General features: G+C 42.3%; 1 protein-coding gene across 1 annotated transcript in view; it reads left to right on the forward strand.

Annotated features, from left to right (window-relative positions):
• Nucleotides 1-27,121, forward strand: part of PAPPA2 (pappalysin 2) — a 359,519-nt gene that overhangs the window by 233,211 nt on the left and 99,187 nt on the right. The window contains exon 14 of the mRNA XM_075540487.1: nucleotides 25,034-25,205. Within this exon, the coding sequence (XP_075396602.1) occupies nucleotides 25,034-25,205 (172 nt within the window). The remainder of the gene's footprint in view (nucleotides 1-25,033; nucleotides 25,206-27,121) is intronic.

The raw sequence follows: 27,121 nt of genomic DNA on the forward strand, positions 1-27,121 counted from the left end.
GAGTGTATCTGGAATGCATAACCATTTCCAAACCACATATGACTGACAGGAGCCATGCAAATTGGTGTTTCCTTCTCAGCCAGCAAATCAGCAGTATAGTAAATTTTTATATGTAGAAACTCTAAAGGATCCAATATATTTTTCTTTGTAAACAGATTTAAAACCCAAACCCTTATGATGGTTCTTTTGAATAGATGAGCCAGATGTGTTCTGCAGCCTTGTATCAATGATAGCTGTATATGTAGATACACCATAATATGAAACCCTAAGACTCTGGGCATGGTGAGAGGGATTCCTGGCTGCTTCCTTCTTACCCCTTGTGACCTGGATTCCATTAATACTTACGCAGGCAGAGGAGAGCTGACAGATGCCTGGCAGTTGAAGATTTGTATCCATTTTATATTTAACCATTTATGTATGTTTGTGCCTCGCTTTCATACTACATCTTTAACCTAGCCTAAATGGCTTGCAAGGACACTCAGCTGAAGATCAGCGCACCCATCTGGCTCAATAATGGTCTTTTGGGGGGGACCTGATTTATAAACCTTAGGGCTTAGTTTACTGATAATAAACTGAAGCTTAAAACTAAGCTTATTTGTGCTCGTTTGGGATAACAGTACTAAAAAGAACTCAGTTTGTTCTTGCTCTCTGGTCATGCCCAACTATAGGCTCTTAAGGGAAAGTTCCCACACAACCAAGCATAATATCTCATGAGTTGTGGACTCTAAAATACCTTCAACCACCCAAGGTTTTGTTAAAAAAAAACTTTGGGAAGTAGAAACTGTATTTTTGACTCATGTGGTGGGATCAGGAGTGTTTCTAAGATATAATCCAGTTTCTATGTTGATTTCTTTAAGCAAGTTAACTAGCTGTACAGAGTCATACCTCTCAATTATATTCCCAGAGAATTCATTATGTCAAGTCCAGAAAAATTTATGGATGAGAATATGGGCATGTGGTTTCTTCTGCACTGAAATTTTGTTCAAGTCACCTGAGTACAAAGGAAATGTAATTGTAACTTCTCTGACCCCCCACCCTAACCCCACCCCCAAAAAACCCAAAAAGCAATCAGCAAACTCACTGCCATTGAGTTGATGCTGACTCGGGGGCCCTACAGGACACTACTGTACCTGTAAGTTCCCCAGCCTGTAACTCTTGATGGAAGTAAGAAACCACAGGGTGGCATAGCCATAGGACACATAGCACGCCCCGGGGCTGAATCTTCTGGAGACAGTGAGCATTCTCTTTTATTCCCCTTTTTTTCCTATTTTTTGTTTCCCTAGAAGGTGGTTTGAGGATGGTTGAACTTTCTGGCTAGTGCTCTCTCCCCATCATTGCTGTAACATGCATTTATCTTTCTATCTCCCCGGTCTCTAAACTGTTGAAAAGTCTGTGTGAAACTTCCAACAACTGTCCTTTTTCAATTTTTCCTTGTATTTAAAATTTTTTTTGTTATTTGCACTTTGATGTTACTTACTTATTTATAAATGTTCATAGCTGTTTTAACTTTACTAAGATCATACCGCTTGCTGGCCATTTACCCCCTTTAAATGGTTTTGGCTTTGAATTATTCTTTGTCTGGAATTAAAATTTCTACCCCTGCTTTCTTTTTGTTTGTATTTTTTGATAAATATTTGTCTTTCTTATATTTTTAACTCTTCGATAGCTTCACTGCCAATACACCTACAGCACATGACTTCCCAGTACTATTAACAAAGACAGGAGGATTTCACTGTGTCAATCCACTTCCGACTCTTATTCTGAAAATACGTCTCATGATCCTCATGCCATTAGGGTCCTGCAGGACTCTGCAGCAATTTTATCTTTGAAGCTTTCTTTCAGGATGCAACTGTCTTTGCCAGTAGCTCACCACTCTCGCTCATCCCAGGCCTATGCAAACCCTTATAGTGCCTAACCTGAAGTCTTGAAAGGAAAAAGAAAGGGTGTTACTCTTGGGAAATAACGGATAGAGAACAGGTCTCTGACCTCTGGAGAGCAACATGCAGTTAGTTCATGTTTCTGAAAGGCAAAGAGTGAAGAATGAGTGGCGGGTTCCCCTTTCTTCTTTTAGGAGAACTCCATGCCGTGATTTTGCCTTTGTTTGTTCAGAACACAAAAAAGTTCATCCTTTGGCTTCAAATGATGTTCCTTAGGTCAACTCCAATGCACTCTGAAGTCAGGAGGGAATGCTCACGTGGGCTGTCAGTTTTCATGTTCAGTTTAAGTGGGAAGGAGAGATAAATTACGTAATAATATTCTTTTGAAAAATAAGTTTATTGGAGGCTCTTACAGCTCTTATTAAGCATATGTATACATATGTTGCCATCATAATTTTCTAGTCATTACTTCCTATTTGAACCTTGCTATCAGCTCCTCCATTTTCCCTCCCCACCCACCCTAGGGACCCCTTGATAAATTATAAATTCTTATTGTTTTCATATCTTACACCAACTGTTGTCTCCCTTCACCCACGTTAAGTCCCCGTGTGTGTGTGTGTGTGTGTGTGTGTGTATTATGCCTTGATCATTGCAATCCACTCCCCTTTCCTCCCACCTTCTCCCTACCCCTCTGGCATCACTACTCCCATTTCTGTTCCTGAGGGGTTTATCTGACCTGGATTCCATGTGTCATGAGCTCTCATCTGTACCAGTGTACATGGTCCAGTCTAGCCAGAACTGAAATTTAAAACTTGGTTCATGATAGTTAGGTGTATGTGTGTGTGAAGAAACCTCCAAGATGTATCAATGACTCATCCTGTCACCATGACTACCTTGGTTGACTCATACCTTCCTTGTGGCCCTTCTGTGAGGGGATGTCCTATTGTCTACAGATAGGTTTTAATTCTCTGCTCCAAGCCCCCTCGTTCTCAACAATATGTTTGTTTATTTGCTTGTCTGTTGTTTGTTGTCTTCTGGTACCTGCTATCTGATACATGACTCCTCACAATTGCCCAGGATGGTGTGCTTCTTCCATGTGGGTTTGTTGCTTCTCTGCTAGATGGTCGCTTTTTAATATCAAGCCATGTACACCCCAGATGCTATATCTTTTGATAGCTGGGCACCATCAGCTTTCTTCACCACATTTGCTTATACACCCATTTTGTCTTCAGCAATCATGTTGGGAGGGTGAGCATCACAGAATGCCAGGTTGCAATGCCATAGATAGGAGACCAATTAGGGAATTAAAAACAACAATGAGGAGGACATAGAGATCCCGATCATGTTGGAGCAACAGCAATCTAGCTGAGAGGAATTTCTAAGAGGCAGAAGAAGGGTGAGCATGATGGTGGGGCAGGAGGAAAGGAAAAGGAAACAGAGGAAATATCTAGGAAGCAAAGCTATGGATAGAGGTATAAACATAGGTGTGCACTTATATAAATATATTTATTCATAAATATAGAAGTATTGGCCTATGTGTTTATACTTATATGGAAATACATTTAGGAAGTAGATGGACTTTGGGCCTCTGCTCAAACTCTCCCTTAATGCAAGACCACTTTGTTCTTCATAATATTCTTGTGAGATTAACTTAGAACAATGTATCGATGTACAGTATACATGTACATGTACAGTTTGTCTAATGCCTAGTGATGGCATCATCTATGCTAGTTTCCAAACCATTCTCTCTCTTTTTAGTTGTATTTATTTATTTTAACTTTTACTGTGAAATTGGGTGAAGGTTTACAGAGCAGACCAGGTTTTCATTCAAAAATGCACTCACGTATTATTTGAATCTTGTTCAGTGTGCCTCTCACAATGTAATACCCTTTCTGCTGCTTTCTTCCCCTCTCTCTTAATCTGTCTGTCCTTCTTTCCTAACCTTTCTGTATGCTGTTGCTAGGTAAATGTTCTTTTGATCTCAATGGTTGATTATTCTAAAATATATGTACCATACCAGTGCTAGTGTTTGGTTGGAAATTGAGCCATGGGAATGAGTTCATTTCCAGACCTGATGGACAACTAAGACCATATTCTCTGAGATAACTCCAGTCTCTATCCAACTAGTAAGCCTGTTTTTGTTTTTTAAATATAATTTTGAGTTTTATTCCATACTTTGCTCCCACTCTATCCAGGAATTTCCAATGTGCCCCCTTTCAGACCAGTTGCTAGTGGTAACCAAGTACCATCTAGTTCTTATGGTTTCAGGATTGTATAGATAGATGTTTATGTGTTCTATTAAGCTGTTAGACTAGTTGTTTCCATGAATCTTGGTTTTTTATCACTTTTTTTCCTTACAGACAGGATGAAACCAGCAGTCACCTTACATGGCTGTTCACAAGCTTTTCAGACCCCGGAAGCTACTTACAAGTGTAGGATGTAGATCATTGTCTTTGTGGACTGTATGATGCCAGTTGACCTTGGTGTCCCTGAGACCCTATCCCTGAACTCCCAGGCCCAATGGTGTATTCCCTCCAGGTGTTTGATTGTATTTAAGAAGTTTTCCCTCAGTACAACTTTGCCCTCTGTATGTTCCACTACATCCATGGCTATGTTTTCAGCAGCAGTACATACTCATGTACAAATACGCTCTATCAATCCACATAGCTATTTTAAAAATTATCCTCCTTTTAGGTATTCCAGTTCTCAATTTGTAGCTTCCCAACTCCAAATCCATCCTTCCTGACCCTGTTTTATGAAGTTGGGTTCTGTTAACATTTCTCTTTTTGCCAGCTGGGACAATGTCAAGTTCTGTCCCGGACGGTCTTTGACAGACAATACAGAAGGAAGGGACTCTTCTTTTCCTGCATCCTTGGTGCTTGTCTTTTGCCTGCTCATATGACATGATCAGCAAGTTCTGTATGTGGGACTCTGACAAACAGGGTGTTTAGTTGGGCTCTCAGGGTGCTGGCTTTTGTCAGCATTCCACTACCATTAACAAAGAGTGATAGGCTGTTGGTTGTGATGCAATAGCTTAGCAGCTTCCCATCTTCCAAGGATGAGGAGATCGTTATTTTAATTAGGCCTAAAGGAACAACCCAGCCAACCCCCAAATCTTATCTTGCAGTTAATCTCCTCGGGCCACACTCAGATCCAATCAGGGTCCAATCAGGACAAAGCAGTTAGATCAGAGAGCATTTAATATAAAGGATATCTAGCTGTGTGTTGCTTTTCATTGTCTTCCATCAAGTCAGTTCCTATCCATAGCAGCTGGTGCACACCACAATGAAACCCTGCAACTGACCTGGACCATCTTAACAATCGCTCCTTTACTCGAGCCCATTGCTGCAGCTCGGTGCACATCTGTCTCCTGGAGGGCCTTCCTCTTGTTGCCTGCCCTTCTACTTTACCAAACATAACGCCCTTCTCCAGTGAAGCTTCTGTTCTCTCCTTACAATATGTACAAAGCATGTAATGCAAAGTTTCCTCATCCTTGCCACTAAGGAGCACCCTGGCCACACTTCTTCCAAGACAGCTTGCTTTGTCCTGTTGGCAGCCCACAGGATGATCAATCTTCTTCTCCAGCACTCCAATTCAGAGGCATCGATTCTCCTGTGGTCTTCCAACTTTCACTCATGTGAAAGGGGATTGAAAACATTATGGCTCGTGTCAAGTGCACCTTAGTCCTCAAAGTATCATCCTTGCTCTTCAAACCTCTAAAAGGTCTTGTGCAATAGATTTCCCTAATGCAATATACCTTTTGCCCTCTTGATCGCTGTTTTCATGAGCATGGGCTGGAGGTCCACCCAAGACAAAATCCTTAACTTCAACCTTAACTCCTTTTATCATGATGTTACGTATTGGTTCAGTTTTGAAGATTTTGATCTCCTTTACAGTAAATTGTAATCCATACTGAAGGCTGTAATCCTTTACCTTCATCAACAAGTGCTTCACATCTTCCTCACTTTCAGCAAAGTTATGACATCTGCATCTCACAGGTTGTTATTGATATTGGAGCCTTCCTCCAATGTCACAGTCTTCTTCATATAACCCAGCTCCTCTGATAATTTGCTCAACATACAGATTGAGTAAGTACGGTGAGAGGATGCAACCCTGAAGCACACCTTCCTGATTTTAAACCATGCAGTACCCCCTTGTTCTGTTCACACAACTGCCGCTTGATCCATGGACAAGTTTCCCAGGAGCACAATAAAGTGTCTGGAAGGCCCATTCTTCTCAAGGTCATCCATAATTTGTTATGATCCACCAAGTTAAATGTCCTGGCATATTCAGTAAAACATAAGTAATCGTCTTTCTGGTGTTCTCTGCTTAGAGCCCTGATCCATCCAACATCAACAGTGACATCCTTGTTCACATCCCCTTCTAAATCCAACCTGAACCCCTGGCCGCTCCCTGTCAACGTACTGCTGCAAACATTGTTGCACGATCTTCACTTAAATTCTATTTGCTTGTGATATAAATGATATTGTTCTAAAGTTTGAGCATTCTGTTGGGCCAACTTTCTGTTTAATGGGTGCAAATATAGCTCCCTCCCGGTGAGTTGACCAAGGAGCTGTCTTCCAGATGTCCTGGCATAGAAGAGTGGGTGTTTCCAGTGCCTCATCAGTTTGTTGAAACGAGTTTCTCCCTAGGAACAGGGAATTAACAAATAACGAGTAAAAAGAACCTTCAAACGAAGAGAGTGGTCGATAAGGGCAAAATGAAGAGAGTGGTCGATAAAGGAGGAAACAAATAAGGGGTGGGGCTGTTGAGGCTGAGATTTAGATCTCCCTGGAGAGGACAGGTCTCGGGCATACTAGTTGGCAAAGAGGATTGTTCAGGTACCATAGGCTAGTGATGATGAGCTAAAATTTACTCACTCATTGCTGACAAAAAACTCATGAAGGAGATGCCTGCTGGAGCAGGCTTGGATCTCCCTAAAAAGGTCCCTTTGAGGGGCGAAGGAGAGTCCTCTGGCAGGCCCAGCACTGGGCCAGACTAATGTGAAACTGACAGGGATGCTGCACATTGAGATGCTACTTAAACTTACTGGCAGACTGCTCCCTGAGGTGCATTGAGACTGGCTAAGAAAGAAGCCAAGGTGTTGGGACTGGTAGAATTAGCTGGGAAGCTGTACATGATTAGCCATAAAATTTCCTTAGGGATGAGCACTGTTGGTTGTTCCACACACTGCTGGACATTGGATATTTTAGGAGCATAGGGAGGCAAACACACAGTAAGAAAAGACACTTTCTCCTTCAGTATTTCTCCAGTGCTCTCTACTGACACAGCTTGACATCACAGTAGCTGGAAAAGGAGGAATATCCCAGAGTCCAGTTCTACTATCACTAGATGGGAAAGGAAGGGTGGATTGGGCACTCAGAAGAAATTAGTTGATAATTGGCAGACATGTTCTTTTCAAATAACTGAGAAAAACTCTTTTTTTCTCTTTTATAGTCAAGAAAGGATTTCCTTTAATTTCCTGGCTTTAATACTAAGACCACTTTTCTCTGTAATTTCTACATAGATTGAGCTAACTGGAAACACATTATTTTCTTCTTTTCGTGTTTTGAACTCATTTTAAATCCAAGGCAACCATCAAGTATAAATACCTCATTAGATTATTCAATATAAATACACGTTCTGATTGAGATGGAAAACAAGAAATAGATACCCATAAATATAAAATTGTAGTGGGTTCTGGGGTTTACCTTCAACTATCGCTTACTAAAGCCAAGTATTTTAGCATAAAGTTGAATGGGATATTAATATTTTAAAATAAATATCCATGTGGAAAACTAGGTCTTTACTACTGTTGTCTCCCCCTCCTCTGCCTCCTCCTCCTTCTCCTTCTCTCTCTCCCTCTCTCTCTCTTGTTCTCACTCTCATTCTTTCTCATTCACTTTAGTTAATCATTCTATAATTATTTTCATTAGTGTTGACAGTTTAGAGTTAATTTTGTAAGAATTCAGGTTGATGTGTTTTAGTTAAAGTAGAGGAACGTTTTCTGAAGTTTCATGTAAATTGATTTGGAATACTAACTATTATATGTGGTCTGTGAGTGTGTGAGTAAAAGAGCTAGACTAACACTCAAAAAACATCAATTGAGAGCCTGTAATGTACAAGGAGGAGTCATTTTTCATATGAGGAAATTGAAGCGTACAGTGTCTGAGCTCACCTGTTTGAAAGAAGCAAAACTAAGACCACACTCTAAGTAGTTCCTGTTTAATAAAAGAAGAGTTCTCATTATATGTTGGTGAACTATTCCAGAAATATATCCATGTCTGCGATCCTACCACTAGCTGAGCAATACTGCCTCCGTCCTCAAACTGTATTTGGAGTGCATGAACCACAGATGAACTTGACCTAGACTAATGGAAGAATATCTGCATTTTAGATATGTTCTATAGATAGGCAAATTTATTTTGAGGAAACCATACAATTTAAAAATATCAGTTCTACCTTACAAATCGGATTAGGCCAGAACAATCACACTGCTACAGATAAGAGCAGGGAACACAGGGAATCCAGGATAGATAAACCCCTCAGGGCCAACAAGGAGAGTAGAGCTAGCAGGAGGATTAGAGTAGGGGTGGGGGTGGGGGGAGAAAGAGGGAATCGATCACCAGGATCAACCTAGAACCTCCCCCCAGGGGGAGAAATAAGGGGAAAGTGGATGAGGGGCGATTGCAGATGATGCAAGGTATGGAAAAATACTTTCTAAAATGTATTTTTTTAAAAAACATATCTACAGATGTAGCTTTAGGAAATGCAGGTGAGCTTGTGATGATATACAAAAGTGATAAAAATTGGACTGTAAAGATCCTGTGGATTTGTGAAGAAGTTAAGAAAAAAAGATCATCTTAATTCAAGCAAGATTATGCATAGAAGCCCAGGCCAACCCTTAGTTCCAGACTGCGTGGCCCTTTTCAGGTGGCAGCTCACACACTGCAGCTTGTCTCTTCAAGGCCAGCAGGTGCGCTTCTCAGCAAGAAACCCTTACCATCTTATATCACTTAATCACAGAAGTGACATCTCATGAACTTTGCTATGTTCTATGGGTTAGAAGCAAGCCACTGGTGACACCCAGCCCAAGAAAAACGTGTGCTTACAGACACTGACTCTGTAAGAACCTAACTGCAGGTGCTCTTATGCTATGGGTGGCGTAGTTTCAAGTCCCTAGGTGGCTGGGGCCATATGAAGAACGTGCATGGATGAGAACTAGGTGAGGAAAGATCGGTGATTCTAAGAGCGTGGATTTGAGCTAGGTAGGTGGGTTATCTCAGTATCCATCTACCAATGTGTCCCTTTGCTTTCTGTTGCCACAGCCACTTTCTGCGTGCTCCCCACGCAGATTGTCTTCCAGGCTCCAGGTTCTCCTTATTCTTTAGCTTACGTCAGAGACACCTTCTCTGTGACTCACCAGGAGTGGCGATATATTGACCCACCTAAAATTCCGCAATATCGATTTGTTTCTAAGAAAATCACTAACTTGTGTACAAATCCCCAAACAGAAGAAAAGTATGGATTATTGAATTACCTTCATGCTGATACTCTTCATTATGGTGGATCATTTATCTTAGGCAACATGCTCTAATAAACTATGGGTATGTTCACATATATGTTTGTGTGTGTGTAGAGAGGGTAATATATGTGCGGGTTTCATTTCATGCAAGACTACCTTTGGGGAAAGATCAACATGTACCAATTTTAAATGCTCTAAAATTTCCGATGATCTTGTAATTCAAAAGAATATTGGGTTGTTAGCAAAACATAAATATTACAAAGAGTAGCATTCCAACTTCCACCTTCCCCAGTTTTCTCTTCATCCCTCTCTTCTGCTTCTTTCTCCTTCATTCATTTTATATTTCCTTCATAAAGAAGCATTTCCCTATTTACTTAAGCCAAGCTAAGGATAACATAAATTCTAAGGAAGGGAAAATAATGAACAGACACATTGTGTTATTGTATGATTTCATATTCAAGGCAACAACCCCTGAACTCAGAATTTACCTCTTGCATTAAATATACAGCTTTCCATTCCCAACTTCTGAATATTTGCCACAAAAATGCACATATACAGAAAAGTAATTGTATAATTAACATGCTTGTCGTGTTTTGCTAACCATACTTGTGAGGCAGCTTACAAATGTGTGATAATAGAAATGAATGTTCTCAGAGTTTAACCAAGACCAAACTCACTGCCATCAAGTCAATGCTGACTCATCGGGGCCCTGGTGGCCTAGTGGTCATGCACCAGGCTTCGATCTACAAGGTCAGCAATCAGAAACCACCCGCTGCTCCTTAAGGGTAAGATGAGGCATTCTATTCCAGAAAATAATTATAGTATCCGAAATTCATAGGTGGAGTTTTGCCCTGTCCTGTAGAGGCCCCGCTATTAGTGAGTGTCACGTTTTAGAGAGCTAGAAGTCAAAATTTAGGGTGCCAGATATAGGGGAAAGCTCTCCTATCCAGCATCAATCTTTCTCCTTCGGTAGCCACGGGTTTGGAGTGGTGGGTGGAGAGATGTGATAGAAAGGGAAGCCCTTAGGTGTAAAGATGACTTCTTGTCAGTTTGTCCCTTTTTTTCCTGGTTATCAGTAAGTGGACCCCTCATGGCAGAGTGAGCTGCTAATCCCACAACTCAAATTCATCCCCAATCCCACTTCACGGGAGAAAGCGAAGCCTACTCACTCCCGGAAAGATCGACCAGTTTCCAGAGCCCTAAACAAGGTTGCTACGAGATGGAAGGAGCTCGTTGGCTGTGGTTTTTCATCCAGTAGGCAGCGGGGAAGAGGGAGCTGTGCTTAGCTAGCAAGGCTTCTATGCCTCAGGCCAGGACCACACAGCCCAAAGCATAATTCTAGCATCAGTCTCTGAGCCTGGTCTTGGTAATCCGAGCTTTCCCTCTCCATTATCTGATTATTTTGATTATGCTCTGTAACCCTCTTTGCTGATACCTTACTAATTCCTATTGTGCTTCAATTATTTGGAGTTTGGATTTGAAATATCAATCTTTGTCTCTCTTCTTTCATCTGGGCTAGGCTTTTATGCCCTGCCAGATGTTTTCTGCTGCTCAGTCTTCTGGGTTCATTGAGTCATCTCACTCTTGACAGACATATGTAATGGAAGACTCCTTTTTTTTTGGCTAGGGGCTAGAGGCTAAGACATGTGTTTCTTTGCTGGCCCTATCCTTTATTTTTAGCAGAGGATTTCCTTTGACTGCTTCAGGGTGATGGGAAGATCTAGCTTTCTCTGCTGGGAAAGGCATTATGGAAATGAAATATGTATTGCTTTTCTACTCATTTGATTATCTTCTTCCCCAAAGCAGTCTAGCACATTAATACTGAATCTGTTTTTGTTTCTGCCCAGTTTCTCTTAAGCAAGAAAAGCATTGTAGCTATTCAATTGTTCCCTGGATTTCTTGCCTAACTTTTTTTCCCAGAAAGAGGGCCTCTAAAATAAGAGGGAAGAGAACTCACTAGCAGAGAACTCTGCCTCCCCTGGCTGATAGCAGTTGGCTTGGTGAACAACAGGTTTGCTTTGAGGGCAGCAGGGGCAGAGTGGGGTATTTGTTTCTTTTCATGGGGTCATCAAGGAGAACTAAGAAGGTCATCAACAGATCTCATTCGGGATTTATTGGAGCATGGCTAAGATAATCTTAAAAATTGCCTTTATTAAAACTGTGCCTTGTCTGAGATTCCCTGGAGAGCTGGTTGAGTAGAAACTTTCTATCAAAAGCTAGCTACAAGTGGAATTTACCTTTCAGTTTGGACTCCATCTCTACAAAGTAGACTTGTTTCGAAATGAAAACTTTCCCGCATCTCAGCACTGCAAGAAGTAGACATGTTTTAAGTCTTGATCAACTATTTCACCCAGAACCATTCTCTCCTGGACCTTGAGAGTTCAAAAGTAGATCCAGGCCCTGCTGAGATGCACCCTAGTGCAGGTGTCAGGACATTTGGGGGAAGCATAAGAAATAGAGATAGTGGTGTTGAAAGGGGGATGTGTTGAAAATGTCGAATGTTTCTCAATTTTGCTCAAGGCTGCCTCTGTCACCATGGTCTGCATTCATGTCAGCTGGCAGAGAGAGCGCACGAAATAAAAACAAATCAAGATTTCCAGGGCTCTGTCATTGTGCCAGCCTGCCAAGGAGACAGACACTGTTGGCTAATTTGTCCATCAGCTCTGGTTGCAATGACTCTTGGGTCGTGTCTGGTACTGAGTGTGTAGACGTAGCTTTGGAGGGAGAGGAAGTCTGGTGATTGGAGTGGCCGCAAGCCCACTATCCAGATCCTTGCCTCTCCCTCCTGGCTGCGTCGTCCAGTCTCACTGCATGAATTTCCCTCTGTTGCTTCTTCTTTTAGCCTGAAGCAAGGGGGCCCTTGACGGGACAAGGTTGGGGAGTGCCAGAAAGAGCAAAGGGGTAGAGAATAATACCCCGAATCTGATGTCAACCGAGGACTGGAGCCGTCTGGGATCAAAGGGTGAGAGAAGTAGCATGAAGCTGCTATGAGAGAGTGCAGAAGCTCTGCAAGGAAAGGAAGCCGACAGGGAGAGGGAGAGTCCAAAAGGTGCTTGACATTGGTCTTATGTTTCGCTTTTCTATGTGAGTGGGACAAAGACAAGGCTTGCTACTCCCCTAGAGAGTTACAGTCTCAGAACCCCACAGACGCTCTTGTACCCTGTCTGGTAGGGTCACTAGAATCAACTCAATGGCAGTGAATTTGGTTTTGAGTTCTGGATGTGAAATTTAGATCGATTCAAAGTACCAGTTGTAAATCCTCAAGACCTCAGTTTACCTACAGGTTTGGCATGACCCTCTTGGCCTGCCCTGTAAGTGCTCTTATAGAAATGACAGAGTCAAAAACTCCTGTCCATTACACTTGGTTCATTGGACTGTGTTGTTCCCACTTTTAACTCCACATATTTCACAATCCCCCATGCTCACTCAGTCTGTGAATGGGGCTGGGGAAGTGTCAACCTAAATTCATAGTTTGGGTGCCTAGCGACTCACAATAGGCAAGAAGGAGTTAGAGTACAGACATTTGGAGGGCTCCAGTGATACTTGATTATTAAGAAAAGTCCCACATAGAGATGATTACTGCCTTTGAAAATTGGAAAAACAAAAGAACACACACACACACTTGTCTTTCTTGTTTCACATTGGTGATTCTACTTCTCTGAGCAAGTGCTAGTAGGGACATTCTCTGTGGTCATCTAGACCCTTCCCTTGGAATTCTGCCTATTGTATTATCTACATGAAAATCATGAGTTCCAAAATTTGGCAATAGGAGGCCAAAAAAAAACCTGAGTATTTTGGGCTGTGTGATACAAATCTGTTTCTCTTTAGAAGGACAGAGGGCTTTGGATGTGATTTCTACGGTGACAGCCAGGCCTGGTGAACACTGTCCAGAACAACAACAACAATACAATGAACAAAGCAAATTAATCAGCCCCACGCCCACCCAAATCCATTCCTGATGTTGCAAATAGGTCACCTTGTAGGATGCGATGGACATCTACTGACAGAGCCATTCTGAGGGACCAAGCTCTCCTGGAGAATTAGAGCTGGGGCCTTAGGAGCATTCACCTTCTCAGCATGCAGGACCGGAAGCAGAGAGGGTCATTTGGTTCAGGCGCCCTCCCCTTCTCTCTGATTGGAGGGAAAATCAGAATCACTGCTAGGATTCCTTCATTCTCCCAGAAGAACTCGAGTTAAGTTTCCCTCCTACTTGGTACAGCTTTTCAGCAAAACAGGAAACGAAATAAACCTGCCTAAGAATACTAAATCCAGCCCATATGATCTAAGATATCTAATTTGCTAATTGCTTAATCTGGTTCCTGGCTTATAAATGAAGATGGAGTCAGAGGTGAGAATGGGGGAAAGACAGGACAGCCAGAGTATAGGCCTTTTTCTTTTGTCATTGCTTTGGTGAAATAGCAAATCCCCTGAAGGATAAATGCTATGATTTCCATTGCATCTGATCCTGCAGTTGATGATGAGGAGATTGATGGGAACGGCATCTCTTTCAGTTTACTTTACATGCTGTACTTCCTGCTCCCCTCTGCTGCTAATGGAGCATGCTTTCCTTCTTAGCTTACCCACTCTCATTTCACTATGAATCAATAGAACACAGTGGGGAAGCGAGAGAAATTGGATCCTGTTTTACTATTTAACCTTAGAAGAGCTGTTTCTAGAGAAAACATGGAGATTGCTACTTAGACGGTGGTGACACTTCATAAATGAATTGCAATATTCCGGTTAGCCCAGCAACAGAAACTTTGGAACCATAAGAATACATTTAAACGGGGCAGCAAAGCTAGTGAGAAACTTTTGCTTGGGTTCTCTACCACATCCTGCCCATTTTTGGATTTTCTGTATTCCCATTCAATTCCACTATCACCTCATTGAAGAAATCATGTAGAAATACCATGTTAGATCTGGAAAGGACTGTCCAGAGAACCTAGGTCTACTCTGTCCTTTCCCAAGTTTGCAGATGGGGGCCCAGAGTTGTTAAGAGTCTTGTCCAAGGTCAATGTGCTAAGCAAGGAAAAGCCAGGGCCAGAACCCAGGTCTGATGGGCTTTGATCTACTACTTTCTCTCCCACATCATTCTGCTTCTAGAAAGGTGTGGTGCATTTGTCAAAGGGTGTCTCCTAGGCTAACCTACATTTTAGATATCAAGGAGAGTCAACACTGTCTGGATGGTGGATTTTGGAAAAACCCATGAGTGCTCCCAGGGCTTGCAAGGCGCCGGATGGCACAGTGACTAAGCACTCATCTGCTAACCAAAAGGGCAACCGCTGGAACCTGCCAGCCGCTCTGGCGAACTATGTAGCAGCATGCTTCCAGAAAGATTACTGCTTGGGAAATCCTAAAGTCACTATGCATTTTGGCCAACTTTTAAGAACACCGATACTATCCTGCTTTTGATTTGGTGCTAACGTCCAAGTAAAGGACTCTTCGTTGTACATTGCCCTTTTAGTGAGGTGGGAGTTGTGTACTATTGCATAATTTATTTTTGGCACCGTTAATGAGGGACTTTGAGTTAAACTATCTGTAAAGGTAATTTCAGGTTTGGCAAACTGATTTCTGTAAGATAGTGGTGTTTATTAAAGATCTTCCTCATCCACCTTTATATAAAAGCAACAACTTTTTACCATGATCCTCTATTGATCATAATGTGGAGAGAATCAAAGACTTGACGAGAGATTCTGATGAACTCTAAATTGATATCATGGCCTCCTGAAATTCCTCACCAGTGGCTGGGCCTCCGTGGCAACCCTGGAACAGAGCGTCAGGACAGCTGTGGGCAGTGCAGCCAGATCCATGAGCATTTGTCAAGATCTGGCTAGCTTCCAAAGTGTAGCCTCAATAAATGAAAAAAAAAAAATCAGAGGTGACCGATTTGACATCTTTGGAGGATAGATAATTCATGGAAGTTTTTCATGTGTAGGCTATTCCATCATCAGAGAATGATGTCTGTTTGTTGATGTCAGCCCAACCCTGCCCTGCACAAAACTCTGAAAGGTATAGAAAGACATTGTGGATTTTCCCTTAAGTCTGTCTTTAGATAGGGATGATGACACCTTTCAATTAAAAAAACAACAGAAGAACTGCCATCAAATCAATATCCACTTACAGTAACTCGATCTATAATTTTTGAAACTGTAAATATTCATCAAAGCAGACAGCTCATCATTCTCAAGAAAAGCAGTTGGTAGGTTTGAAGTGCCAACCTTTCAATAAGCAGTCTAGTTCCTACATATGGCTAGCTGTATCTGCTGGACAGCATTTTAAGAGAGCTGAATATCCTGAAAGGAGTCCTTGTGGCACAGTGGTTAGGTCCTTGCTGCAAATTAAAAATCTTGAACATTAATGACAGAGGACCTGATGCATGTGGGATGATATCAAGAACATCACTCATGAAGAAATCAAAAGATCATTAAAAAGTCAGGAAAGAAGAAAAGATCAAAGTGGATGGCGGAAGAGATCTAAAACTTGCTCCCGATAATAGAGTAGCTAAAGTAAATGGAAGAAACGATGAAGTCAAAGAGCTGAACAGAAAATATCAAGGGGCAGCTCAAGAAGACAAAGTAAAGCATTATCATGAAATGTGTAAAGACCTGGAATTAAAAAGCCAAAAAGGAAAATATACTCACCCAATAGTGAACTGAAAGAGCAGAAGAAAGAATTCAAGCCTCAACTTGCAATATCAAAATATTCGATGGGAAAAAATATTGAACTATGTACTCAGCATCAAAAGAAGATGGAAAGAATACAGAGTCACTGTACCAAAACGAACTAGTCAACATTCAACCATTTCAAGAAATAGTGTATACGGAAGAGCCGGTGGTACTGAAGGAATTAGTTCAAACTGCACTGAAAGCACTAGTCTAAAATGAGACTCCAGAAATTGACAGAATACTAATTGAAATGTTTCAGGAAGCTGGTGAAATCCTGTAAGCACTCACTCATCTATGCCAAGAAATTTGGAAGACATCTATATTGCCAATCGACTGACAGAGATCCATATTTGTAAGTATTGCAAAGAAAGGTGACCCTCCCCTCAAAATGCAGAAAAAATATCAAACAATATCATTAATATCGCATGCAAGTAAGATTTTGCTGAAGACCATTCAACAATGATTGCAGCTGTAGATTGGCAGGGAGCAGCCAGAAGGTCAAGCCAGAATCAGAAGAGTATGTGGATATCAGCTGGATCTTGAACAAAATCGTCACGACAGGGCCAATAAGTAACATCATGATAAAGGGAGAAAGATTGGAGTTGTCAAGGGTGTTTTCTTGCGTGGACCCACAGTCAATGCTCATGGAAGCAGCAGTCAAGATACCAAATGGCACATTTTATGGGGTAAAGCTACTGCACAATATCTCTTCAAAGAAGTGGATGAGAACCTATTTTCCTACCAAGGGCCATTTGGATACTTAGAACATCATTTGAGGGTCACATTGGTCAAACCGTTAATTAACTCACCTCTAATGTGATAACTGGACCCCTTTGTCTTTGGTGAGGTGTGTGTTGTTAGTTGGCATTGATGGTTTTGTAGGTCTTATAATGCCCTTGGGCTAGATATTCCCCACCCGTGCTGTAAAGTGTAGAACAATAAAGATTTCACTCTGAAGACCACAGTGTACCTGACCCATGACAGCGTATTGTCAATGGCCTCATATGCGTGTGAAAACTGGATATTGAATAAGGAAGGCCAAAGAAGAACTGATACATTCGAATTGCAGTGCTGGTGAAAAATATTGAAAGTACTATTGAGCTTCAAAAGAACAAACAGGTCTGTCTTGAAAGAAGAACAAACCTAATGCTCCTTAGAAGTGAGAATGTCAAGACTTCATCTCACATATTCTGGGCACGTTATCAGTAAAGACGAAGTATGACTTGCCATCAAGTTGATTCTGACTCATCTGGTCCTGTAGGACAGGGTAGAACTCCCTCTGTGGGTTTGGGGGAGTGGAAAGCCTCATCTTTCCTGCCTGGAGCAGCTGATGGTTTCAAATGCCAACCTTTCTGGTAGCAACCCAAAGTGAACACTCCACACCACCAGGCTCCCACGGGAGAGTCTATGCGCTGAAAAGGGGCATCAGCCTTGGTAAAATAAGGCACAGTTAAAGACGGATTGGCACGGTGACTACAGCAATGGGCTCAACACCACAGTTGTGAGGACGGTGCAGGCCCACGCTGGTGTTGTTTTATTATTTTGTATATAGAGTCTCTACTGGAAATAGTCTTACGGCACCTAACAGCAAACTAAAGGTCAGTGATTCCAGTGCATCAATTGCTATGTGAGATGAAGAGATTGACAGTCTGCCTCTGTAAAGATTACAGCATTGGAGGCTCTGGGAGGCCATTCTGCTCTGTCCTATAGGGTTGCTATGAGTCAGAGCCAACTTGACAGCAAGGGTGTTTTGGGTTTGCAGGTACTGAATTTTACTTAGTTTACTGTGGTGGGGGGGGGGGGCGTGGTGCTTCTGTTCAGGTCTTGTGAGTGCTGCTTTTCTACATACCCTGTCTGCAACCTCATAGGCAGCTTTTCAGGAGTACTTCCATGTCCTCTTCTCCCTTTCCACATCCTATTCTTACACTGAGGCCCAATCAACTCCCCAAATGAAAGGTCCTCTGATATACAGTTTTATATTTTTAGTCAACAGCACATGGTTTAATCAATTTCCCTCCTTCTTGAAGCGTTTGTCTTGAAGCGTTCTTCCAAACAGGGTGATTGTTTTATGTTTGTGATGTAATCTGTGGCTTCTAAGTAACAATTTGTGATTAATTCACTAAAATATAGTCATGAAATAGCTTCTCTTCCTGGAATCAGCCTTACTATTATATAACCTTGATCTATGGAATTTGTTGACATACCTTTCTGATTGCATATAATCAGATCTTACGGGGATTGGATTTTACTCTTAGCACACTTGAAAGTTTAAAACATCAGCAATGCAAATGTTGTATTGGAAAAATGCTATCGTGTGTGTGTGTGTGTGTGTGTGTATGGCTTATTAAATTAACCATTGGGTCACCATGAGTTGGAATCAATTCAACTGCACTGATTACACACACACATACACATCACACACACATCACAGACCCAACCAAGAAAGAGTGTGTACATTCTGATGGCAAGGCGATGCTCGAGCTGTGCTGTGTGTCTATAAGCAGATGAAACACAAACCAAACTACTTCAACCGCACGCACTGTCATCCAGGCCGTTTCTGACCCAGGGTGACTGACTCTAAAGGACAGGGTAGAACTTCCCCAGTGGCTTCCAACGCCGTGGAGAACTGCATCTTTCTCTCATGTAGTAGCTGCTACTTTCCAGCGTCCGACTTCGTGATTAGCAGCCTTGTCCATACCATGATGCCACATCCAGCCATGTTGAGGAGGTTAGCCAGGGTGAAAATGCATTTTGGGGGAAATATAAAGACTTTCTTAAAGCTTCCCAACCTTAAAGCCCTCAAGACTCTGAAAATAAGGATCAGAAGATAGAGAGAAGAATGGCTTATTTGTAAAAGAAAAGCAATACACAAAAAAGGTAAAAAGCAAATTACAAGAGCCCTGGTGCGGCTGGAATTCAAAGTCGACTGTTAACTTCAAGGTCAGCAGTTTGAAACCACCAGTCGCTCCACAGGAGAAAGATGAGGCTTTTTGCTCCCCTAAAGAGTTACAGTCTTGGACACTTACTGGGACAGCCTTTCCTGTCCGATAGGATTGATATGAATCAGAATCAACTCTATGGCAGTGATTTTGTTTTGAGACATAGGATAAGCAGGCTAGGGGGGGTGACCAGCTACATAAAGAGGTTTCATAGGGCCCCACCAGCTTCTTCCTCTAGCCTACAGACTTGAAATTATACCATGAAAAAGAATTCCTGCCTTTGACTGACAGCTTTGTTCCTGTTGAAATGGAAATGCCCCTCAATCACACACACACACACACACACACACACACACACACACACACGGTTCATCACATCCTTACCTGGGAACACACTGTGATGGGACCTCTGGGGGAAAAAACAAAAACAAAAAATGGTTTGGAAGCAAGAAGAAGTACTGCTGCGGAGCGAATGTACTCAGCACCTTGCAGAGAGGGGAGGCTGGACAGATGCCACTCATTTAGTTTGCTATCGTTTAAAGGAAAATAAATACAGTCTGTCCTTTCCCCAGCCTCTCCTGGTGAGGAGTTTCTTGGCTCACCCTGGCTAGGACTGCTTTCACAAAAGAAAGCAACTCTGCTCCCCAAGAGAAGCTTTGTGGGCTCTGGGGCCCTGAGAGGGAGGGTGCTGAGGCCCAGGCCCAGGATTTTCCTCCGACTCCCTGTGTGGCCTGTTGCCAGTCTCCAGAAGGCTTTAGTTTTCTGGTATGTCAAACCAAGATAAATACCTAATTTGCCACTTCTCTGGAGCGGGGCACAGCTTCACTCTGGCCACTGGTAGTAGTGTTGGTCCAGAGGCCATAAGAAGCAGCCTTTTGGGGGTGTTTTTAAGAGTAATTATTTTGACTACTAACATTATGATTATGACAGTGGAGCAGCTGTGGAAGGGAAAGGGCAGAAAGATGTATTGGGAGGGTGGGAACATAGAGAACATGGCAGCTTTGCTCAGCGAAGCAGTGTTTGGAATGGAAGAGAAATACAGGAGGGGGCTTGGGGTTGAGGTGCAAGGGGAGAAGTCTACAATTGGTACCAGATGCCATGAGAAACTAACGACCTGACAAACACCAGCCCCATAAAACAAATTCCTTAAAAAGGAAGCAAATGGAAATATAAGCTAGTGAAAGAATTTGGAGCAACTGCCCTAACACCATTTCTCACTTCATAAACAGGTCTGGGTTTGGTGCTTGCTCTTTGGTTTTACTTCATGCCACTTCCCCCCGCTCTATGCTCCCCTGTTTCAATGCTGCCGGTGCTGGCTGGACTGCTCACACTTGTCCTCAAAGCAACAGTGGGTAATGGAGCTCAGTGGATGGAAGGAGGCTCATTCTGAGTATTTGTTGTGTGTCTTGTCTCAGCATGTGTTTGTCCTCCATGATGACGTGGATTAATTTGAGGGAGTCACCGACAAACAGCAGGTGGTTGTTCACATTCATTTCTTGGCAATGACTCCACACGAATGATTTTCTATTTTCTGGTCCTTAATGGTCAGCACACTGAAGACAAGGTTAGGTTCTGTGGACCGCAACGACCTGTGGCATTGATGGAAAATTGGGCTCTTTGTCATCATTGTTGTTCGGTGCCGTTCAACAGAGTCATGTACAACAGAATGAAACACAGCCTGGTCCTGGGCCAGCCTCACCACTGTTATATCTCCAAACCATGTGCTCTGATCTCATTCCACTGGGGCAGTTAGATTATAACCCTTCATCCAGAGAGGTTGAATGAAGACTCAGAGACAAACATCTATTCCTTATGTTACATACCCCATTTTCTGTTTGAGATTCAGGGATTCTATGCTATTAATTTAACAATTCCCCCACAACTCATTTATTTCTCCCTCTTCAGATCCTAGGCAGTGAGTCTGAGGCTAATACATCATGATAGGAAATCACCAGGGCTTCACAGAGGAAGAATGTTGGATTTAGACCACTCAATTCAAATCCCTCCATTCAATCCCTAACAAACATATGAAAAAGAAACAGAAATGTCACTGACATTTAATATAAATACTATGGGTTACAAGGTCAGGGACAGAAAGTTTCCAATCAGTGCTTCTAATTGACTCTCGGTTATCTCAAGACTGTGTGCACATATTCAGTGACATTTATTTTCCACACTCTTTTCTTATTGCCCAGCCCTTTGAAGAAGTAATTGATCATTAGCACAATATAAAAGCAAGCAGAACAAATTAACAATGATGATTCAAGTGGTCATTTTGGCTAGTATTTAACAGTCCTGGCGACAACGTCCAGAGCAAAGTCATCATCTTTTAGACTAGACTATGACAAGACTAGGACTTACGCTAGGTCTAAGTTCCTTAAGGAATATTATATTATATTAATTACATCACATCACACTCTATTATATCCCCAGTATTCAGCCTTGCTAGCAGCAGGTGCTCAGTTAATATTTTTAATTAACTCTAACGAATGAATGAACAAACAAATGGCTAAATCATTGCTTGAGAATGAAATATTTGTACTTCATATTCTCATCTGTCATTTAAAAATTTAGCATATTTCCTGCTTCAGTAATCATTTCCTATCCTTGTTGTGTATATCATGAAACTATTTAAATCAGTAAGTAATTATTTTGTGTACTACAGAAAGGGATATGATAAATATGACAGTGGGTGAGACTCAGCTTTTGTTTTTAAGAAGCTCTTAACCTAAGCGCAGATTAAGAATTTAGGAGACATTCAAATACCAATTCATTGCTTTGGTGGATGAAAGGATAAATGAGTGAGTGAGCGAGTGAGTGAACCCATAAGGAACCAGGAACTGCGCTATTGACTGTGATGGAAGATAAGTGAGAGAAGTATGGCAAGAGCGTGGCAAGCTTAGAACCCCCCTGGGGGAATCTGATGAGGGGTCTAAAGGGACTCCTTGGGGAAATAAAGCCTTCGAGAAGGCTCCATAAATTGAGTCAAGGTATAAAAGTGGGAGACCAAAAGAAATGTCTAAACAGTGGACAGGCCACTGTGGTGGCACCTGGGCCGTTTGGAGTGGGATTTTGGAGGCAACAAAAATGGCTATTAGTTTGTGACTGTGTATTGGGTGCCAGGGAAGCCCAGGTGGCATAGTTGGCTACACATTGGGCTGCTAACAACAAGGTCAACAGTTCAAACCCACCAGTTGTTCCATGGAGAAAGGACGAGGTTTTCTGCTCTTAGAAAGATGTAAAGCCTCAGAAACTCCAAAGGACAGTTCTACTCTGTCTTATAGGGTGACTGAGTTGGAATGGACTTGGTGGCTGTGGGTTTGGGGTTTGGGTTGGTATTGGGTGCCGGTCGCTATACTAACACTTCTCATCATGTATTTATAGCTTATAATTATCACTATACTCTCCTGAGGTGATCTGAGGGAACTGTAGTTTCTTGAGGTGCAGTGCCTTGAGCCACACCACTCAAAGTAACAGTGTTGAGATTTGAAACCAGAGCCTTTGACTGCTAACCAAGAGACGGGCAGTCCAAGTCCGCCCAGAGGTGGCAGTGTCCTTTACATTCAAATTCAGCCATTGACTCGCCTGCAGAACACATCCTCCTCTGCCGTGCATGGCATCACCAGGAGTCAGAGTAGACCACCTGATAACTGGTCCTGGGAGTAGTACTGTGCCTGATTCTGGACGGAAAAGGAGAATCGTTTGTGGAAGGTATTACGTGCCAGAGCAGGAAACTTATATTTAATTTGACAGGGGATGAGGATACAATGTTTACAAAGCCCTCTGCAAGGCTTATCTTTATGAGAGCAGACAGTCTAATTTTTCTTCCAAAAATATATATTGTTTCAAATAGCTCCTTAAAAGGTGAATTTCCAATGAAGTTTTATTATTTTAATGTTGCAAATAATAATATTTTAATGCTATTTGGATCACTGGTGAATTTGAGGTTTTTTAAAAAATATTTTTATTGTAATTTGAATGAAATTTTACAGAACGTGGCTTCCTTTCAATGGTTCGTGTGCATTTTGATGTATAACATTGACGGCAACCCCTACAATGTAACAACACACTCCCTCCCCCACCCCCATGTTTGCTAGTCCACTAGTTCTTTCTTCTCCCTTCCTGCCTTCCGAGCCCTATTCCTGGACCAATGCTGTCCGGATCGCACATGGCTGCTTGTGCTAAGGCCTGTGTACCCTCTGGTGTTACTGGTCAGCCTGTCGATGGCTTAGCTGAGGGTGTAGGTCAATTCCGGGCTGGGAAGCTGTCTGATGGCTACAGCCTCTGGATTCCCGCCAGTCTCTTTCATACCAGTAGGCTGGTCCTTTGTGATTTTTTGTTTGTTTGTATTAATAGTGATTTAATGATGATACATCTTTCCAGAAGGAAAATTTTAGCAATTAAAAATTTGTTTTCAAGAAATATGCTAGAGTGATCAATCAGTTGAAAGGCTTCTAGGCATAAAAATCTAGTTCATTAAGATAAAATGAAGTGGACTGAATTGAGAAAGAAAGAAAGAAAGAAAGAAAGAAAGAAAGAGAGAGAGAGAGAGAGAGAGAGAGAGAGAGAGAGAGAGAGAGAGAGAGAGAGAGAGAGAGAAAGAGAAAGAAAGAAAGAAAGAAAGAAAGAAAGAAAGAAAGAAAGAAAGAAAGAAAGAAAGAAAGAAAGAAAGAAAGAAAGATAGATGCCGGGACCCCAATCTTTTTACTCTTCATATCTTTTTTCACCGGGTGATGGTGGATGCTGCGTCAGTGATAGCTTAGCTTCTGCCGTGTCCATTGTCAAGTGTGGTGGCTGTTCCATTGTGGTGTCACTCTTCACAGGCACGCTGAGTCACAGGGGTTGTGAGGAGTCAAACTCAAGCCCATGGCAGCAAGTCTGGTGTTTGGTTTTTTGTATGAGTCAGATGGCAATTGGTTTTTGGTTCAGCATTCCATGATTTGCAACAAAATAAACTATTGAGATATGTGTGTGTGTGTGTGCGTGTGTGTGCGTGTGTGTGTGTGTGTGTGTGTGTGTCGGAAATCCACTCAAGGACAATGTGTTTACAATTTTTTGGTTTATGATTCTATCTTGAAAGGGTAGCCCTCTTCCTGCTCCATTACAAACCAGTTGAGGTTCATGTCCATGCATCTGACTCTGGACCGACAGGCCGTGAACTCTGGTCCGAGCACACCAGGTGGCACGTTTTTTTTGCGAGGGGGTTGTCGCAGGCCCGTGCTGGGCACCCTTTCTGAGCAGCCAGTGCTCATATTCAGGGGCGTATTCTTCTGTGGCGGTGTCAGTCGTTCAAATATACCCTTCTTCCACCATCACAGCACGACCCCACGCCTGTCATCTCAGCTCTGATTTGGAGTGACCTACGGTCAGCCCACAGCGGCTACATGAGCGCCCCAAGTCTGGGAGCTTACAGAAACCAACTGCCGCCCCTTTCCCCGAGGGGCACATCACAGACCTGCTGGTTGGTGGTTGAGCGCTTAGACTGTTGGTGAGGATTACTTAGCAGTAACTGATGGATGTCTTTCTTGCTGCCTCAGTTACTCAGGCTCTTCACGCGACCTCCTGTTCCCTGAAGCCTCCCTGTGATTAAAAGAAAAAAGTTTTTTAAGATTAAAGGATCAGTGTTGACATAGCTAGGGCCCTCTAAGATTCATCTCCTAAACTTTGCCTGGGTCTGTTCTGATTCTTTGGGACCGATTGTTTTATCAGCTATTTGAAGTATCTCCCCTGATCCATTAATTCCTAAAAGCATGCCTCCACCTCATCCTGTCAACCTCTTCCTGGAAAAGTCACGGGAAGTCAATTACCACTGTTCAGGCTTACCATGTGGCATGGTTTCAGGCACCATCGAAGGGAAAAAATAAATAAACCCACTGCCACCCCATGAACATAGCACTTAAAGTAGGTTTTGGAAAACAACTTTTTTCTGTAGTATGGAGTCCATTCCCAAGGAGAACTGTGAAGTCACTCTTGTTGCTGATTGGTTCAAAGTCAACCCTAAGATGCTTCTATTTCTTTCTTTCCTAGCTGTGTCGATCCGCCTTGTGGGGAGCAGGGCAGCTGTGCACCATTGCTGCTTAATCACACGGATGTGGTGAACTGTACCTCTGGTGACCCAGGTCACATGACATGTGCTGTCACCTGTGAACGTGGGTTTGTCCTGCAGGCCAGCAGCGGACCATACCTCAGGCCCATGCAGGTGAGCTGGGGTCCATGATCATTAGGAATACATTCCTGGTCAAGGAGTTAACTTGATTCGGGGTGCGCAGGTGTGTTTACATGATTTCAAAGGGAAAATAAGGACTCTAGTCAATAAGGACCAGGAGGCTGCCTTGTAATGCAGGGTGTATAGGGGCTTGTGCAATTCTGAACATCTAGGAAAAGATGTACTCGATGCTTCTTGCTTTGTCTTCCTATCAGAAATTAGGCTCCCCACTTTTGCATCCAGAAGAAAATACCACGGCGTAGATTTTCTTGGAAGATAGGCTGTATTCAGCATGTCTGTGGTTCACTGCCCAGGGTGCCAAGTCCTCTAACAGGAAGGCTGGGAAGGAATCTCTGATTTTCTCCCTCGGAGTCTTCAATCCCTTACTAATGTGGACATTCTATCTAGCTTTGATACAAATTCCAAAATTTCTACTAGCTACACGACTTTAAAGGTGTTTGAGAGATTGAATAATGAACTGAACAAAAAAGATAGTTTCAGAATACAGATCTGGAATGAAATTTTGGCTCCATTGAAGACTGGATGTGTAACTATGAAGCAAAACAAAACAAAATTAACTCATTAAGCCCATTTCCACTTTGGTAAAAATGATTAAAACAGGCACATTTGTTTCAATGAGATATGATGATGACTAATGGGGCGGGGGGGGGGGAGTTTCCAGTAAAATGATAGGTACATAGCCCTCTAAACTCTTAGTTAGCCTTTTTATGAGCAGGAGATTAGATTCCCAAATAAGAATTTTATTTCCAATCTTTCTTTTAAAGAGCTCACAATATTCTAGTGAGGAATTTTAAACTCAAAGTCAACACCAAGAAAATAGCATCTTTTAGTCTGAGATAAAGGCTACCCGAGGTAACGTGCAATGGTGCGTGAGGTGAGGATCACAAAGACTGGTGTCATGGGGAATGAGTGGGTGGAAGCATTGTGGTTAAGCAGCTCTCAGTCGTTTAAAACAGAGGTTCTCCGATCACAAGGATCTACCTACAAACCCCTCTCTGGGGGATGGACCACAGAAAAGTGGGTGAAGGGAGGCATCAGTCAGTGTAAGACATGAAAAAAATAGCAACTCATAAATATCAAGGGTTCATGCAGGAGGGAAGGAGGGAGAGTGGAGGATGAAGGCAGGGAAAATAAGGAGCTGATACCAAGGACTCAAGGAGAAAGAAAATGTTTGAGAATGATGATGGCAACAAATGTACAAACGTGCTTGACACAATGGATGAATGTATGGATTGTGATAAGAGTTATGTGAGCCCCCAAAAAATGATGAAAGAAAACAATAAAATATTCCCAAAATTGTTTTTCCTACCATTCCTTTTAAGAAAACAGCCAAGCAAAACCCCTCAATGCATGCTCACCCCCAATCCTACAGTTAAAAACATACGTACTATAGTCCACACTCCAGGATAAAGTGTAGGTAACTGCATTTACAGCTCCCTCCCAGCAGCCCCAGGGGGCAGTATCACTCGCATTAGGAAACACTGGTTTGGAAGATTGAAATTCTCTTTCATTTTGTACAAATTAACTTCTTTACAGGCTGTAAAGCCATGGGAGAATTTCACTTGCTTAGAGATGGTCAGAATTTAATGATTTTTTCCCCTTTTCCTTTTAATTATGGTAACTATGTATGTTACAAAGCATTGGCCATTTCAACATTTTTCATCAGTACAACTCTGTGTTGCTAATTGCGTTCATCCTGTGGTGCCGCAGTCACCATTACCCATCGATAATATTTGACCACATCCTTCACAGAGGAAAGCTGGGCGTTAAAGACAAAACCTTTGGCTTCAGGTTATCTAGAGAGAAGCCATTGCAGTAAGTCTAATGCCACCAGCTGCTTGCTCTCAGGATAATCTCGCTGACATGGCGTTCAATCCAGGGGCTTCTGA

This window comes from Tenrec ecaudatus, chromosome 1, assembly GCF_050624435.1.
Source record: "Tenrec ecaudatus isolate mTenEca1 chromosome 1, mTenEca1.hap1, whole genome shotgun sequence".
NCBI lineage: Eukaryota > Metazoa > Chordata > Mammalia > Afrosoricida > Tenrecidae > Tenrec > Tenrec ecaudatus.